This window comes from Salvelinus alpinus, chromosome 4, assembly GCF_045679555.1.
Source record: "Salvelinus alpinus chromosome 4, SLU_Salpinus.1, whole genome shotgun sequence".
In the NCBI taxonomy this organism is placed as follows: domain Eukaryota; kingdom Metazoa; phylum Chordata; class Actinopteri; order Salmoniformes; family Salmonidae; genus Salvelinus; species Salvelinus alpinus.
The window spans coordinates 27,755,823-27,772,667 of NC_092089.1; the positions used below are offsets into that span (position 1 = coordinate 27,755,823).

The window sequence follows — 16,845 nt, forward strand, 5'->3', positions numbered from 1 at the left end:
TGCGAGGTTACAGCTGGTTTAATAGATCTAAGATGATAAATTACATGATTAACATTGTCTGACATAAGATTAACATTCGTAGAGAACACATATATTACATACTACAGATATTACATACTACAGATATTACATACCACAGATATTACATACTACAGATATTACATACTACAGATATTACATATAAGAGCTGTTTCCTGGACTCAAAAGATTGCTCAGTGGAGAATCACTTGGCTCAATTGGTGTCTGGGAAGCCGGTCCAACAGAAACAAAGTGCAACAATCAAACAGGTACCCAAGTCAACAGGAACATTTGGTTTCCCTCCATTTCCACCGGACTCACTGCAAAGAACTCTAGTCAGTGTGTGTGTACTCAGTAGCTGTTGAAGGTGGGGTAACTCTGGTCACTCTGGCAGGTGAAGTAAGCTATCAGCTGACCGTTACAGATCATCAGAAACAACCCGCTGCCTTCAAACAAAACATACAACCACACACACACACAAAACCATTAATAAGGAAGAGACATAACCAATTACTCGTCTATAACTCCTCAGAAGGTTTCACACAATAAAACAGAACATGTGTGGGTGAGGTACAGGTCTTACCAAGGGCCAGCCACCACTGCCATACCAAGGGAAACTCCAACATCACTGAAACACACACATTACACACATATATTACAAACACACATTACAAACACACATTAAAAACAGGTAATATACCATACAGAACTGAGGATGGGGAGTGTACATCGTATTGCTTTAGAGCTAGACCCATCCAATCCTTACACATGAGGAAGGGGAATTAAAGAAGACAATGAGATAGGGTCAATATATGTGCCTTGTTTTGGGTCCAGCTGCTTCTCAACTCTAACCCCACTTCCCGTCCTGATGTCATCAAAGCTGGCCCTGAGCACTCTGCTCTGCCAGCAAGTGATTATTCTGAGTTAAGCCAGTGTGTGTGTGTGTGAGAGTGAGTTCAGGCATGTGTATGCATTTCTGTGTGTATGTGTGTGTCTCACCCAGGCTGGTGAGCAGTACGTGCAGTAGTGTGACTGTGAGAGCGTAGTCCCAGACCCATCTCCTCACAACGGCTGCAAACAGCAGACCACTGCAGAAATAGGTCAACTCCATGGACAGCAGGTTCACTGGAACAACAATATAAGACCATAACCATCTGTAGAGGACATGTGTGCGCACACACACACACATTACCATAGACATCTTCGCTCACCCAGGTATTTGGAGTTGGACTCCAAATTGGTTGGTTCAGTCTTAAAGTCAAAGGGAATAAGTCCATCAAAGTGATCCAACCTGAATGCAAACAGAAGAACAGCAGATAAAACAAACAAACAAACAGGATATTCAAAAGGAGGAGCTAGGAGGGAACCAGGGCGGTTGAAACTGACTGTCATTCCAATCAATGAAAACAGACCAATAGTTGCTGTGGATTCCACGAATCCCTCCCCCTCTCTTCTGTCACCTGGCACCAGGTTTATAGAAGCCGCCTGAGGACGGCTCACCGTTCCAGCAAGGTCACTTACCCAATAACCACACGTGCACGCAGAGAGAGGAAAAGAAAAGTGTCGCACCTGAACGCGCCGAAACACACACTCCCAATCATGTAGTAGAGAGAGTAGAATATGACGAGGCACAGCAGCAGGTGTACAAGCACTGTCTGGGGGAGAGAGATCGAGAGAAAGAGAGTGAAAGAGAGAAAGAGATCGAGAGAGAGAGTCAGAGTCATTCATCCCAATAATAATATATCACACATCATAGACCTAGGCTATACTCAGCCGCCAAGACACTGTAGCAAAGCCGTGACAGCACTGTCAACTGAACCGTGGATCATTCAGCAGGTGTAAAAGCTCCCATGGCAAAACTCCAACAGACTCTGCAGGGGATGCGCACTGCGGGGGAGCAGCAGAGGACAGAATACCTTAATTTGCACAGACTGAGTGATCATTATCTGTTGCATTTGCCATTCCCGATAAATGAAATATCAGTCGCTGAATAGAAATGATAGGCTGATAGCTTATGTTTCATAGTCGCCAACAACGACACCTGATGATTTCGTATTTTTTTATAACAGCGTCCATATCTGACCCACGGCTGCCCGGATGGCACATAATCCGATTTTTTCTGAGTGAAAATCCGAGTAAACAGTCCTCTTACCCTCGTGTCGGCCACTTTACCCCTGAAGGCCATCTCATGGTTTGCATCTGTCGTTCTTCTGATGTTGAGAATAATGTATGTGACTGGGCAACTGAGATGTTACAGTGTAATCCGTCAGAAAACAGCATTATACTGCCATCTAGCGGTAGCGACTGAAAAAAGCAGGCTTATTTATAGGCGACACTGCCATTGAAGACTGCATCTCATGCCAAATAGACTACAGTAGCCTCTTCCAGTCCAACGTTTCATTTGTAATAAGAACAGTAGGGATGTCTTATTAATTCACCCTTAAAATAGCAAAGTCAGAGAGATTCTATTTCGGACGTCTGGTCTGATTGGGCATAGATAACAAACATGAAAAGGCATCACGTTTTACAATAAAAAAACATTAAGAGCTGATAGCCTATAGGCCTTGTTGTAATCAATACTACGGTCTAACTACTGTAGACCTACTTGGCGTCTGGACTTGACTGTTCTTACTTTTTTGCTGAATTACTGGTTGGAAGTGTGGCCAAGTTCATAAAACAGCTAGAAGCTGGGTTTATGATTAGTCTACTGTCATCTTTCTTTTAACATATGGGGACAATATTGACTGGTTGTGACGTAAACAGTTATTGACGGCATACAGCGACATGACCACAATGGCAATCGCGCGCCACGCCAAACAGACTCTGCACGCCCTTGCGCTCCGATTTGATGCTCTCTGAGATTCTGAAAATACACGAGGGAGAAAGACTAGTCCCAAGGCATGAATACAATATTTAATAAACTAGATGTCCACTCTAAGCGTCCGTCTTGCTGTACCTATTGACCATCGATAGTTGTGTGCTCAAGTTTACCGAGATCCAAAGTTGTCAGGCAGCGTTCATTGAACGCATGCGCATTGCATCCACTATCCAGCTCAAAATAAGAGTTAAAACAGAAACGAGGTGAGTTCCATAATTTTCAAACAATATAACCGCCGTTATATATTAAATGTTGCAAATAACAACAGTAATCGATAAAGCATCGTTCGTTTTATAATTTGCGCCGCTTCTTGTTATTTGTACTGTGATTTAAAACCGTAAAGATAAATCGGAGAGTCAAGTTTCTATTGAAGAAATTAAAAGCAAGCAATTCTATATTTTAGCCTTGAACAAATAAGGCAGTGTAGGGGCGGTTATTTACTTATTTATACCAACTAATGTGGAAGTCCGTTCCTAAGCATTTTCTAACGTTCAAAACCTGGAAACTTATTTATTACTGGTTGTCCTTACTTCGCTACACCAAGCCAAAATGCTAGTCCCAGTTCCTAGCCGTCTAGCTACCAATTTGAATTGAACCGTAGTGACGCTTTGCTAGCCAGAAGCAGTTAGCAAGCTAGCTGGCAGCTAGCTGGCTGACATTCCGAGACAAGGGGAAAGTAAAGAAAATGGCCATGATGAGGGAAAACACTAACGTATGAAATTGCAGGGTATATATTTGGTTTTATTTGACAGACACGGCCCTGCACTATGTGTTTCAATAAATAACTTGAGTCATTTACATAGTTTTAACGTGTTGGTGGCCTCTTCCTTTGCTCCGCCATTTTGTATAAGACGAATGCTAATCATGGGCGCACGTACACTTTATATATGGTCGAATAAATTCGAGGTTTAAACTTGGGAACGTAAACTGACAGCTGTTGAACAGCACACTTGATTGTTTACTTCCCATCCGTATATTTCAGTCAAACAAATATTCTTTCAGAACAAAATATAGTGTTGATGCAGCGTCGAGGCGAAAACGTTATATCGTGATCTTGGTTTGATTAAAACACACGTAAATTTGACCTTTCTATGCAGAACACATTGTTTTCTTTAAAATCATTGATTATTCTACCATCTATGTTGTCCGCGTCAATGCAAACAGCCGATTTAATAAGATACTGTTAAAACAAGGAAAAGCTGAACTTGTTCTTTTAACTTGTATTTGACACGTCTCTCACGGTGTTTGTCAATACTTGTGTTCTTGGCCAATCCATGCAGGAGTGCTTGTGCATTTATTTAGTGATATTTAGCTTTAAAAAGTAAAATATTTACTTGTTTTGCTTCATATAAGTGCATGCATGTATTCCACAACAGTCGCCCTCTAGCGGCGATGGGATGCGGTTCTTTAGTACCCGACTTGCACGCGCTGGTTGACTTCTTGCAGGTACCTGTACTTTTTGTGCCAGGGATATTTTTAGAGTACCCCTTTTTGGATAATGTCATTTGATTGATTGTTTTTATTAGCTCATTAAAAAAAATACATACACACACACTACATTCACACACCCCATTATTTATATTTCTACTTTGCACATTCTTCCACTGCAAATCTACCATTCCAGTGTTTTACTTGCTATATTGTATTTACTTCGCCACCATGGCCTTTTTTTTGCCTTTACCTCCCTTATCTCACCTCATTTGCTCACATTGTATATAAGACTTATTTTTCTACAATATTATTGACTGTATGTTTGTTTTACTCCATGTGTAACTCTGTGTTGTTGTATGTGTCGAACTGCTTTGCTTTATCTTGGCCAGGTCGCAATTGTAAATGAGAACTTGTTCTCAACTTGCCTACCTGGTTAAATAAAGGTTAAATATATTTTTTAATCGATTTAAAAAATAAAAAATTAACAGGGATTGCTAAATAAAGTCAGTGACTTATTCCCATTGTGGTCCCTAAAGTACATGGTGGAAAAATATTACAAAGATACAGACATAGATATCTTATATATAATGAAAACAACACATAGATAGACATTTGAGAAAGGTCTGTCAAATGGATACAATTTCAGTTTTACTTTGAGAACATACAGACAGACCTATTCTAGCCCATATCCTTGCATGAACAAACTCCCACACATCTTGTCTTAACATGAGAGACAGACAGATGTCAATAGGCATGTGGCAGTGTTTCCCCATCCACTGCTGAAACGGGCGTGCTGTCTTAATTCAAATCAAATGTTATTTGTCTCGTGCATCCTAAACAACAGGTGTAGACTAACAGTGAAATGCTTACTGATGGGCCCTTTCCAACAATACAGAGAGAAAAATAGAAAAGTTATAGAAAAAATAAGAACACAAGAAATAAATCCACAATGAGTAAGGATCATTTAGCTATATACACGGGGTACCAGTACCGAGTCCATGTGCAGGGGTACGAGGTAATTTGGATGTGACACCTGTATGGTTATTGATTGATTGGGTATGTTCAAGTAGTAAGGCTAACAAAACTTTCTGTTAAGTAAAGTCAGGCGAGGTGCGACAACCAAATGTCCGACACTGTAATGGTTAGGCTGTGTATCGCAATACCAGTATCGCAAAAATTCAAACCCGAGGCAGACAAAACTCTTTGGTCCTTTAAAATCCTGCTGTATGTAAAATATTGTGGCTATAGCTTGGAAATAAATCAATGTGATTCTGGATGACAACATAATACTGTTTATTTCCACCTATAGGGCTTCTTTCCTAAAGAAATGTGTTTCCTTGCCATGATCCTAACGAGAATCGCAATACTGGTATCTTCCCGGCCCAAGTAATGGTTTTCCAACAGAAAGGCTCAGATCAACATGGCAGTGTCAACATACCTGCTATTGTATATACACTTCTTTCTTTATAGATGTCGAAATAAACTTTTCTATACTTTTCTATATCACACACTCACAAACTGAAGACATAACATGTGTACAATTAATTGGTTAGAGAGAGGTCTCAAATATCACTTTCATTTGTATCCCCTATAGCTTTAGAATCGCAGCAAAGTTGGTTCCTGTTTTAGTCACGTCTTTGGTCACGTTCACGTGGGTCCACCAAAAACATCCTAATGATTGGTTGACAAATAATGCATGGTGCAGTTGGTGAGAAGCAACAGCAGCGACTTCATCAAAAACTTCAAGTTCCTTGGTGTCCACATCACCAACAAACAAACGTGGTCCAAGCACACCAAGACAGTCATGAAGAGGGCACGACAAAACCTACTCCCCCTCAGGAGACTGAAAAGATTTGGCATGGGTCCTCAGCAGCACCATTGAGAGCATCCTGACTGGTTGCATCACTGTCTGGTATGGCAACTGCTCGGCCTCCGACCGCAAGGCGCTACAGAGGGTAGTGCGTACAGCCCAGTACGTCACTGGGGCCAAGCTTCCTGCCATCTAGAACCTCTATACCAGGCGGTGTCAGATGAAGGCCCTAAAAATTGTCAAAGATTCCAGCCACCCTAGTCATAGACTGTTCTCTCTGCTACCGCACAGCAAGCGGTACCGGAGCGCCAAGTCTAGGTCCAAGAGGCTTCTCAACAGCTTCTACCCCAAGCCATAAGACTCCTCAACATCTAATCAAATGGCTACCCAGACTATTTGCATTGCATCCCTCTTTTACGCTGCTGCTACTCTGTTATTATCTATGCATAGTCACTTTAATAACTCTACCTACATGTACATATTACCTCAATTACCTCGACTAACCCCTGTATATAGCCTCGCTGTTGTTATTTTACTGCTGCTCTTTAATTATTTGTTACTTTTATTTCTTATTCTTATTTTTTTTAGGTATATTATTTGTTTTTTAAACTGCATTGTTGTTAAGGGCTTGTAAGTAAGCATTTCACTGTAAGGTCTACCTACACCTGTTGTATTCTAGATGGCAGGAAGCATGTGACGAATACCATTTTATTTTGATTTGATTTTGACTGATGATTACTTGATGTCAGTGCAGGAGGAGGAGAGCAGGGAGAGATGACTGAAACCCCGCCCATCGATGGCCCCTCCCAGGGGGCAGAGTTTGACATGATGGGCGCTCTGGACTGGCAGGATGGCATCGCCACACTGCCCGGCAGCGACATCAAGGTACGGTGTGTTTGTGTGTCTGTGTGTGTGTGTGTGTGTGGATACTACAGGCAGGTGTGTGACTGACTGGTATCTCTCAGTTCCGTATGACAGAGTTTGGAACTTTGGAGATCGTGACAGAGCCAGAGGTCAAAGAGGCAGGGCCAACCCCCCAGAACCCCGCCCAGTCGAAAAGCCCCACCCCTCCACCAGAGGCCCAATCAGAGAGCAGCGCAGCCTCTTCTGCAGCCAAGGAAGTCCAGCCACTTGCACCTAAGGGTAAAGTAAACATACGGTTATGAAGGAGTTATAACATAGTTTTGACTGTTTATAATACAGGTGTGTAGAATTTAGACTCATAGCTCTGATATATGTCAGCACTGTGTATATTAGCATACTACATACTGGGTGCTCTGCAGATGGGGGCATAGAATTACAAAGCTTCAATATTACTCTGCTCTTTCCCCTAGCTCAAGGCCCTGTGCTTCTGTCTCTAGAGGAGGGTCCCACTGTGGAGGAGCCAAGTGCGGAGGCGGGCCACAGGGCTGCGATGGCTAGCTGTAGGTCGTGTGGGGGCTCCGGTCCACTGGAGAGTTTCCTCCAGGGCAAATACTGCAGCTCCATTTGTGTCCAGCCCTCCAGTGGCAGGTAAAGATGTTAGCTGTACTTACTGTACTGTATTTTAGAAAGCATATTGATAGTATTAACAGTTAAGACCCAAAACAGTCATCACATGAGCATAGTTCCTAGAATGACCTCTGTTCCGTGTGTGTTTAGGTCATCTCCCAGAGAGCAGCGGGAGAGAGATGGGCGGGAGGGGGGACTGGGGAAACGAGTGAGGAAGAAGAGGAAGATCTACATGGACTCTGGTGATGAAGAGGAAGACAACCAGGAGGAGGAAGAGGTGATGATAGAAGATGTGGCCAATGCTGGTCCTGAAAAGCATTGTAATGTTGTGTGTGTGGCAGCTCACCTGCTGATGAGTGACTGTCTCTCTCTACAGGACAAGGCCAAGGCTGTCAAAGGGAGGAGAGCTGCTAAGCTGGCCAAGCTAGGTATGTCCTATTATTACACTGAGGGGAGGGAGAGGATGGATAGATGGAGGGATGGATTTGTTGGGAATGACAAGGGCTGAAAAGTTTGTCCAATCAGGTAGACCAGGGGTCATGAGTGCTGCAATCCTGCTGGTTTTCATGTCACTGATTGGCTGATGTGACTGTTTTGTTGTCCCACCCCCAGTGACAGCCCCACCCAATAAGAAGCGACCCTGGAGCTGGCCCTCCTACATGGAGGAGGAGAAGGCTTTAGCTGCCCCCCTTAAACTGTTCAAGGAGGTGAGGCACGCACACATTATCATATTCTCTCTCTGACACACACACACACAGCTGTACAGACATGTGAAAGAGTGTTATGTGTGTGTGCCTCGCAGCACCAGTCGTTCCCTCAGAGCAGGAATGCCTTCAAAGTGGGAATGAAGTTAGAAGGACTGGACCCCTGTCACCCCTCTCTGTTCTGTGTGCTCAGTGTTGCTGAGGTACGTGTCTAACAGGTCAGACCAATAAGATATAGGAGGAACGTCTGTTTTCTAACAACTAACCCTTTGCTTTCCCTCATTTCTTTGCGTTCCTTTCTCTCTGTCTCTTTCTCTCTCTGTCTGTCTCTCTCTCTCAGGTCCAGGGTTATAGGGTAAGGCTTCATTTCGACGGGTATCCAGAGTGCTATGACTTCTGGGTAAATGCTGACACCTGGGATGTGAAGCCGGCGGGCTGGTGTGAGAAGATGGGACACAAGCTGCTACTGCCTAAAGGTCCACATACAGACACTACACACACACACACACACACACACACACACACACACACACACACACACACACACACACACACACACACACACACACACACACACACACACACACACCCCAGACACAGATACAAACACACCCGACACCCATGCACACACACACACCCGACACACACCCCAGACAGATACAAACACACCAGACACACATACACACACCCGACACACATGCATATTCTACCGACTGTACAATGTTGTGTGTGTGTAGATAGACAAAACTATAACCTTCAACCTTTTGTGTCTAGGTTGTAAGGATGGGGAGTTCAACTGGAACATGTATGTGAAGAACTGCAGAGGTCAGCTGGCCCCCAAACACCTCTTCAAGAGCCTCAACACGGTGAGCCTACCTGACAGCCTGTGTGGATCCATTAATAGTGTGTTTGTGTTGTGAATTAGTTGGTGACCTTAGGTCCATTCAAGTTAGTTTGTATATGAACTATGTGGGTGCATGTGTGTGTAGTCGGTGACTCCGTCAGGGTTCCGTGCGGGTATGAAGCTAGAGGCGGTGGATAAGAAGAACCCATATCTGATCTGCGTAGCGTCCATCGCGGCTGCTGTTGACAACAGACTCCTCATACACTTTGACAACTGGGACGACACCTATGACTACTGGTGTGATGCCAGCAGTCCCTACATCCACCCTGTAGGTTACTGTGAGGAAGCTGAGCTGACCCTCACCACCCCTGCTGGTGAGACACACACACACAAACATATTTCAACGCTTTATTTGGATACACCATGAAACATTGTATAAGGGTGTGTGTTGTGGTTTCTCCTCTCAGAGTATAAGCACCCGAGGAGTTTTTCCTGGGATAAATACATGGAGGAGACTGGGACACAGGCAGCCCCTGCACGTGCCTTCAAACTGGTAAGACACTCACATTCTCACACACACATACAGTTGACACTCAAAACATGTGACACATACAAATTACATTGTTGGTGTTGATTGGGAGGCCTGGGGGAATTTCACATGGAGTTCCCCAGGGCTCTGTTCTGGGTCCACTGACAGTCTTTATTTATGTCAGCTACACCCGTTACAAAACATGCATATTAATCCATCTGTATCACCTGATGTTAACTCTTGAATGTGTCCTGTAGCGTCCGTGCCATGGGTTCCACGCTGGAATGAAGCTGGAAGCCGTTGATAAGAGGAATCCCATGCTCATCCGCGTAGCAACCATCGCCGAGGTGGAGGACCACCGACTGAGGGTACGCTGTGTGATTATGATTATTGTGGAGTAGTGTGTGTGTAACTCTCTGTCTTTCTCAGATCCATTTTGATGGCTGGAGTGAGGAGTATGACTACTGGGTGGATGCTGACTGCCCAGACCTCCACCCTGTGGGCTGGTGTCAGAAGACTAGTCATCCCCTACAACACCCCTCCAATGGTGAGACACACACGCACACACTTCCAAAAAATTGACATGGTTATAACTTTGCTAAAACCCACAAATATTTCCCAATCAGTCCCAAAGTGTAAGATTGGCAAAAAGGTGCATGCAGAAAAAAGACATGTAGCTCAAATGATGCTGGTTCTTCACAGCTGCTGGAGCTGTTGGTTTGTGGGGGACATAAACACTATATGGTGTGTCTGTGTGTGTGGTCAGGTCACTCTCTGGTGTAAGTGTGTCTGCAAGTCTATGTGTTTCTGTCGCTTTGTTTATGTGTGTGGGGTCAGGTCACTCTCTGGTGTTTTTGTCTCTGTTTATGTGTGTCTCTGTGTGTAGTATTAACTCTGCGGTGTGTTTCAGGCTCCACTGATATGCTGGTCCTCCCAGGGCAGGGCTGTCCTACCCCGGGATGCAATGGGGTTGGTCACATCCGAGGACCCCGCTACGGAACCCACTACACGTCAGTAACAAACACACACACTAACTGTCAAAAAAGTTTTGTTATCAAAACACGTCATACAACGACTTGTGATCTGTGTGCTGTAATCTGTGAGCAAGGTGATGTGTGTTCCTGTTCTGAACTTGTGTGTGTGTGTAGGGGGGTGAGCTGTCCGTACTCGGAGATGAACCTGAACAGGGAGGGCCAGGTACCAGACCGTCTGAGTGGAGAACGACCTATGACCCTGAGTGGGCCTCATCACCATGGGCAACGCCCAGACCCTCCTTCACACACCCAGACAAACAGCCCCGCCACACCGGAGCAGCCCGAGCCTGCAGACGACTCCCCTCAGACCAGGTATGTGTGGAACATGTAACAGAAGGGGTTCGGAAGAGCTTCCATGACTTTGTTTGTTATCTGACTGCAACTAAAGTCTGGAGTTGTGGAGTTGTTTCCATGGTAACAGTTGTTTCTATGGTAGTGTAACTAGGGGGCCGACGGTTGACGAGGGCGAACGATCCAGGTGCAGCAGTCAGAGTGAGCCACCAGGGGGCTCCACTGAGCCCATCAATGATGGAGCCAAGGCCAAGAGGTAACACACAGACTCCACTCTCTCCTACCAAACTCTAGAATGCATGATGGAGCAGAGTGTTTGTTGTTGGTTTACTAAGAGAGTACAGTGCCTTCACAAAGTATTCACACCCCTTGACTTATTCCACATTTGATTGTGTTACAGCCTGAATTCAAAATGGATTAAATAAAAAAAAATCTCACCCATCTGCACATCAAAGTGAAAACATGATTTTAGAAATGTTAGCAAATTTTGGGGCAATTAATACAGAAATGCCTCATTTACATAAGTATTCACACCCGAGTCAATACTTTGTAGAAGCACCTTTGGCAGCGATTACAGCTGTGAGTCTTTCTGGGTAAGTCTCTAAGAGCTTTCCACACGTTCCACATTTGCCCATTATTCTTTGCAATATTCTTCAAGCTCTGTCAAATTGGTTGTTGATCATTGCTAGACAACCATTTTCAGGACTTGCCATAGATTTTCAAGTAGATTTAAGTAAAATCTGTAACTCGGCCTCAGGAACATTCACTGTCTTCTTGGTAAGCAACTTCAGTGTAGATTTGGCTTTGTTGTTTTAGGTTATTGTCCTGCTGAAAGGTGAATTAATCTCCCAGTGTCTGGTGGAAAGCAGACTGAACCAGGTTTTCCTCTTGGATTTTGCCTGTGCTTGTCTCCATTAGGTTTGATTTTTAACCTGAAAAACTCCCCAGTCCTTAATGATAAAAAGCATACCCTTAACATGATGCAGCCACCACTATGCTTGAAATATGGAGAGTGGTACTCCGTAATGTGTTGTATTGGATTTGCCCCCAAACATAACATGTTGTATTCAGGACATAAAATGAATTGCTTTGCCACATTTTTTGCAGTACTACTTTAGTGCCTTGTTGCAAACAGAATGCATGTTTTGGAATATTTTATATTCTGTAAAGGCTTCCTTCCTTCACTCTCAGTATTGTGGAGTAACTACAATTTTGTTGATCCATCCTTCTACCACAGCCATTGAACACTTTAACTGTTTTAAAGTCACCATTGGCCTCATGGTGAAATCCCTGAGCAGTTTCCTTCTTCTCCAGCAACTGAGTTAGGAAGAACGGCTGTATCTTTGTAGTGACTGGGTGTATTGATACACCATCCAAAGTGTAATTGATAACTTCACCATGCTCAAAGGGATATTCAATGTCTTGTTTTTTTGTGAGGCATTGGAAAACCTCCCTGGATTTGTGGTTGAATCTGTGTTTGAAATTCACTGCTCGACTGAGGGACCTTACAGATAATTGTATTTGTGGGGTACAGAGATGTTAAACACTATTATTGCACTCAGAGTGAGTCTATACAACTTATTATGTGACTTGTTAAGCACATTTTTACTCCTGAACTTATTGACTCGAGACATTTCAGCTTTTCATTTTTAATTAGTAATAAAATAAAAAAACATAATTCCACTTTGACATTATGGGGTATTGTGTGTTGACTCGAGACATTTCAGCTTTTCATTTTTAATTAGTAATAAAAAAAAATAAAAAAAAAAACATAATTCCACTTTGACATTATGGGGTATTGTGTGTCGGCCAGTGACAAAACACAGCTCTAATTAATTCATTTTAAATTCAGCCTGTAACACAACAAAATGTGGAAAGATTTGTGGGGTGTGAATACTTTCTGAAGGCGCTGTATGTTGTCTTTCAACAGGTCTGCTCCAGTCCCAAAGTATCTGAAGCTGCATGTCGTCAAGCAGGAGAATGGAGATGGGAAAGGTAGAGGTTCTGCTCTCAGAAATAGAGAATGGGTGTAACGCTGTGTGGATTATATATTGTCTGTTCATGTCTATTGAAGATATTTACAGCTAATTTCTCCTCCCTCTCCCCCAGACTCCCTGTCTCTCCAGCAGGCGCTCCATGAGTCAGTGTTCTCCCCGGGTGGCTCCTCCTCTCCCCCTCACAGGGTGGCTCTGTGCTGGGACAAACACTGCCAGCTGCTCCCTGAGGTCCTGGGCCTCACAGCTAAGAGAGTTGCAACCTGGACCGCCGACGAGGTCAGACACGCACACATAAACACATAAGCAATACAAACATGTACAGGCGCTGTACGCATACTGTACAAACTCACATATTGTGCAAATCACATACATTACACATACACCCAATACAATAGCTTTGTGTATCCTATTGCATTTTAATCATGTGTGTTTGTGTGTGTGTCTTAATGTTTGTTTCCCTGTGGGTCAGGTGGCCAGTTTTGTCAAAGGGCTCCCGGGCTGCAAAGAGCATGCTGCCACCTTCAGGACAGAGGTAAGAGCTACCATTTCAAACCCCAACTTTGTGAATCACAATAGACACACATACTCCTCATCTGCTGCTCCTGGTTGGTGTATCCTATGACAATGCAACCAAGTCAAATTAAATTCTGCCATTGACATTCAAACACTCACACACACGTTCTGTGTTTAAGCTTATTTTGTGTCTCTGTGTATCGCTCCAGCAAATGGATGGAGAGGCCTTCCTGCTTCTCACCCAAGCAGACATAGTCAAGATCCTGTCAATCAAACTAGGCCCCGCCCTCAAGATATACAACGCCATACTCATGCTGAAGAACGCTGATGAGGAGTGAGACGCCCCCTCACGCTTCATTTCCTCCCACACCCGACCAATGTATCTGAATAGTCTAATAGTCTAGAGAAGTTTCATCTCCTTTCTTTGCCTCCTCACCTTATCCTCTTTGGTTTTCATCTGCACTGATCTGAGCCCGCAGGATAGGTCAGAGCAACGTAATGGATGGCCACCAGGAATCTGCTTTCAGCTATCCTGTTCTTCCACATCAGTGTAGAGGAGTAGAGAGGATACAGAGAGGATGTACCTGGTGTCAGTGTAGAGAGGATACAGAGAGAATGTACCTGGTGTCAGTGTAGAGGAGTAGAGAGGATACAGAGAGAATGTACCTGGTGTCAGTGTAGAGGAGTAGAGAGGATACAGAGAGGATGTACCTGTGGTGTCTGTTGGAAGATCTTAATTGCATACTCCTCGCGTCCTCTCCTCGTCTCCTCAAAACCCATTGGATGAGAGGACACGAGGAGAGAGGACGCGAGGAGTATGCAATTGAGATCTTACCTGTCAGACAGACAACCCAAGAAAGTGTTTTATACTATAACATAGCAACAATTAAAATTTAAAGGGGCAATCCGGAGTTGAAACAATAACAAAGCAGTAACCCCACCACTGTTTTGGCCAAAAGCTGAGGGATGGATGGGGCTGGAGAAATGTTACCGCTCTCAAATTCATAGACAGAACTATTTATACAAGGACTGACCATCATCAAAATGATAGTTTGAACCATGTTTTGAGGCTATACAGTGTTGGTTTACATGTACTTTGTTTACCAACATTGAAGATGAACAAGCTTATATTTGGTGTTTTGGGGTTCTGATTGGGTACGACAGTTGAACTAAGCTCATGAGGCATTTATAAGATATTCTTCGAGAATCAATGGGTATATATAAAACAAAATGTATGTAGCAACTGCAGATTGCCCCATTAACTTAAATGTTTTTCTGAGTGAGTAAGAAATGAGCAGTGGGCACCTTTAAAGTATTGGTATTGAATTCAATTTTAAGGTAGACTCAGTGAAATGACGTTGCCACGAGCAGCACCACAGATATTGAGATGAGTGAGATGCAAGACTTCGCTCACAGTCACACACAGTATCTGCGAACAGGAGGCTGGTGGCTCTTTAATTGGGGGAAACAAGCTCATAGTAACGGCTGGAACGGAATCAATGGAATGGTATTGGTTTCCATGTGTTTGATAGCGTTCCATTCACTCCATTCCAGACATTACTATGAGCCGTCCTCCCCTCGGATGTGGATGGGTTCGCTTCACACTGTTCCCTGGCCTGGCTACCGGGAATCAAAACAGCGGAGAAGTTGAGCCTCGCGCTTTAACGCTCGTAGTTGTTGTGGGAATTGATCCACTATGCTGTTTACTTTCAGCATCTACGTCATATTGCTGCGTCAACCTTTAATATTATAATTTTTTAAAATCTGCTTTTATTTTAAATTGTTGAGGAAATGGTGCTCAGCCCTGAGCAAATGGAACCAGATTAGTCCATACATGTTTTTACTTGAATACTTGTTGATTTATTATTTTTGTTGTGAAAGAAAATCACCATGTACTTTACCTCTCTGCCAGATGGATACATTCCTCTACATGTCCAGGGCAGGAAGAGGTTGGCACATCTCACGGCTTGGGTGGAGGGAGAGGATTGATTTGTTTGTGTGTGTGTGTGTGTGTGTGTGTGTGTGTGTGTGTGTGTGTGTGTGTGTGTGTGTGTGTGTGTGTGTGTGTGTGTGTGTGTGTGTGTGTGTGTGTGTGTGTGTGTGTGTGTGTGTGTGTGTGTGTGTGTGTGTGTGTGTGCGCGTGCGCCAGTCAGATGTTTATTTAAAAGGGTGAATGTTATAGCATTGGAACTTTAAGGAAAGCTGGACTTCAGGACTAATTCAACTGAAGAGAGATGTTTTTCTATGTACCTGCTTTAGAGCTAATGGTAAAACACTAATGAAATTGGAATGTAAAGAAAGGAAGAGAAAATTCATCAATTTGTTCTGAATGAATATTGTTTCCTGTTTCATTTGGTCTGATTGATCTTTGTGTACACAGTGTAAATAGTGTATTATAGCTCTGGGGTTGTGACACACCCTGCATCCCTATAGGAAGTGGTTATTTGGAAGCTTATGCAAATCAATACCAATCTTTTCCAAGAAATTGAGGAATTCATCTTTTAAAGCCTTAGTGAAATTTTGTAAACAAATTTTTCCGTCAATGTCCTCCATGCAACAATATAGTTTATATTCAAAACCAGGATTTCTGTATTTTAATTTAAGGGGCATTGATAAGTGCTGTTGACTTGTGAGATGGTGTGAGTTGTGAAGGTGCATGTTGGCTTGTGTTTGCTGGAGTGTGTGAGTGGAATGGAATAAATGAAATGCAGTCTTTGTGGTTGTATATTCTTCTAATGTGCATACTGCCTGAGGGCTTGGTTATCCACTCTTCTGATCTGTTAACCACACTGATCTGTGGTCATCATTACCTTGTGTCAGTGGTGTGTCTATCATGTCTCAGATTCACAGGAACTGACACCACACCTAAGCACATACCTGTCCTGTCCACGGACACACCTAGTTATGTCATAAGCCTTTCTCCATCCCGGCCCACACCAATCTATTTATCAATCCCTCTTCTCCTCCCTTCATCCCCCCAGTATGCTGCTGTTCTAACTAATAATAACTACTAGGATCCCTGTGGGACTGGCCCAAACCAGCCAACGATTCCCACGACCCCTCACAGCCAGACACAGCTTATCTTGCTAACACACACAGACACACACAGTCTTGTTTAACTATCCTTGTGGGGACCAAACAATTGATTCCCATTCAAAAATCTATTTTCCCTAACCTTACCCGCCTAGACCTAATTCTAACTGTAAACCCTAAACCTAAAGTATAATTTTTCCTTGTGGGGTAGAGCAAAATGACCCTAGTTGGGATATTAAAACCAAAAACACACACAGAGCGTAATGCTCTGG

At 43.6% G+C, this 16,845-nt stretch overlaps 2 protein-coding genes across 6 annotated transcripts; one reads left to right on the top strand and one right to left on the bottom strand.

Annotated features, from left to right (window-relative positions):
* On the bottom strand, positions 1 to 2,286 carry LOC139573188 (putative transmembrane protein 244). 5 transcript variants are annotated; one of them, XM_071396379.1, is made up of 6 exons: positions 2,171 to 2,286; positions 1,588 to 1,673; positions 1,230 to 1,309; positions 1,018 to 1,143; positions 602 to 646; positions 1 to 460 (listed from the first exon to the last, which is right to left on the bottom strand). In XM_071396379.1, the coding sequence occupies exons 1-6, from the start codon at positions 2,201 to 2,203 to the stop codon at positions 447 to 449; spliced, it is 384 nt and encodes a 127-aa protein (XP_071252480.1). In that variant the 5' UTR covers positions 2,204 to 2,286; the 3' UTR covers positions 1 to 446. The 5 variants fall into 5 exon arrangements, with proteins under 5 accessions (XP_071252480.1, XP_071252477.1, XP_071252478.1 ...); XM_071396376.1 differs by having other exon boundaries at positions 1 to 464; XM_071396377.1 differs by having other exon boundaries at positions 1,540 to 1,673.
* A 563-nt stretch (positions 2,287 to 2,849) lies between these two features.
* LOC139573186 (lethal(3)malignant brain tumor-like protein 4) lies at positions 2,850 to 16,255 on the top strand. The gene is made up of 21 exons (XM_071396373.1): positions 2,850 to 3,099; positions 6,887 to 7,022; positions 7,103 to 7,280; positions 7,472 to 7,649; positions 7,779 to 7,905; positions 8,005 to 8,056; positions 8,241 to 8,335; positions 8,431 to 8,535; positions 8,673 to 8,808; positions 9,107 to 9,198; positions 9,322 to 9,550; positions 9,644 to 9,729; positions 9,963 to 10,073; positions 10,135 to 10,252; positions 10,616 to 10,715; positions 10,854 to 11,051; positions 11,176 to 11,286; positions 12,961 to 13,025; positions 13,140 to 13,303; positions 13,497 to 13,559; positions 13,750 to 16,255. The coding sequence occupies exons 1-21, from the start codon at positions 3,047 to 3,049 to the stop codon at positions 13,876 to 13,878; spliced, it is 2,526 nt and encodes an 841-aa protein (XP_071252474.1). The 5' UTR covers positions 2,850 to 3,046; the 3' UTR covers positions 13,879 to 16,255.
* Positions 16,256 to 16,845: the final 590 nt, after the last annotated feature.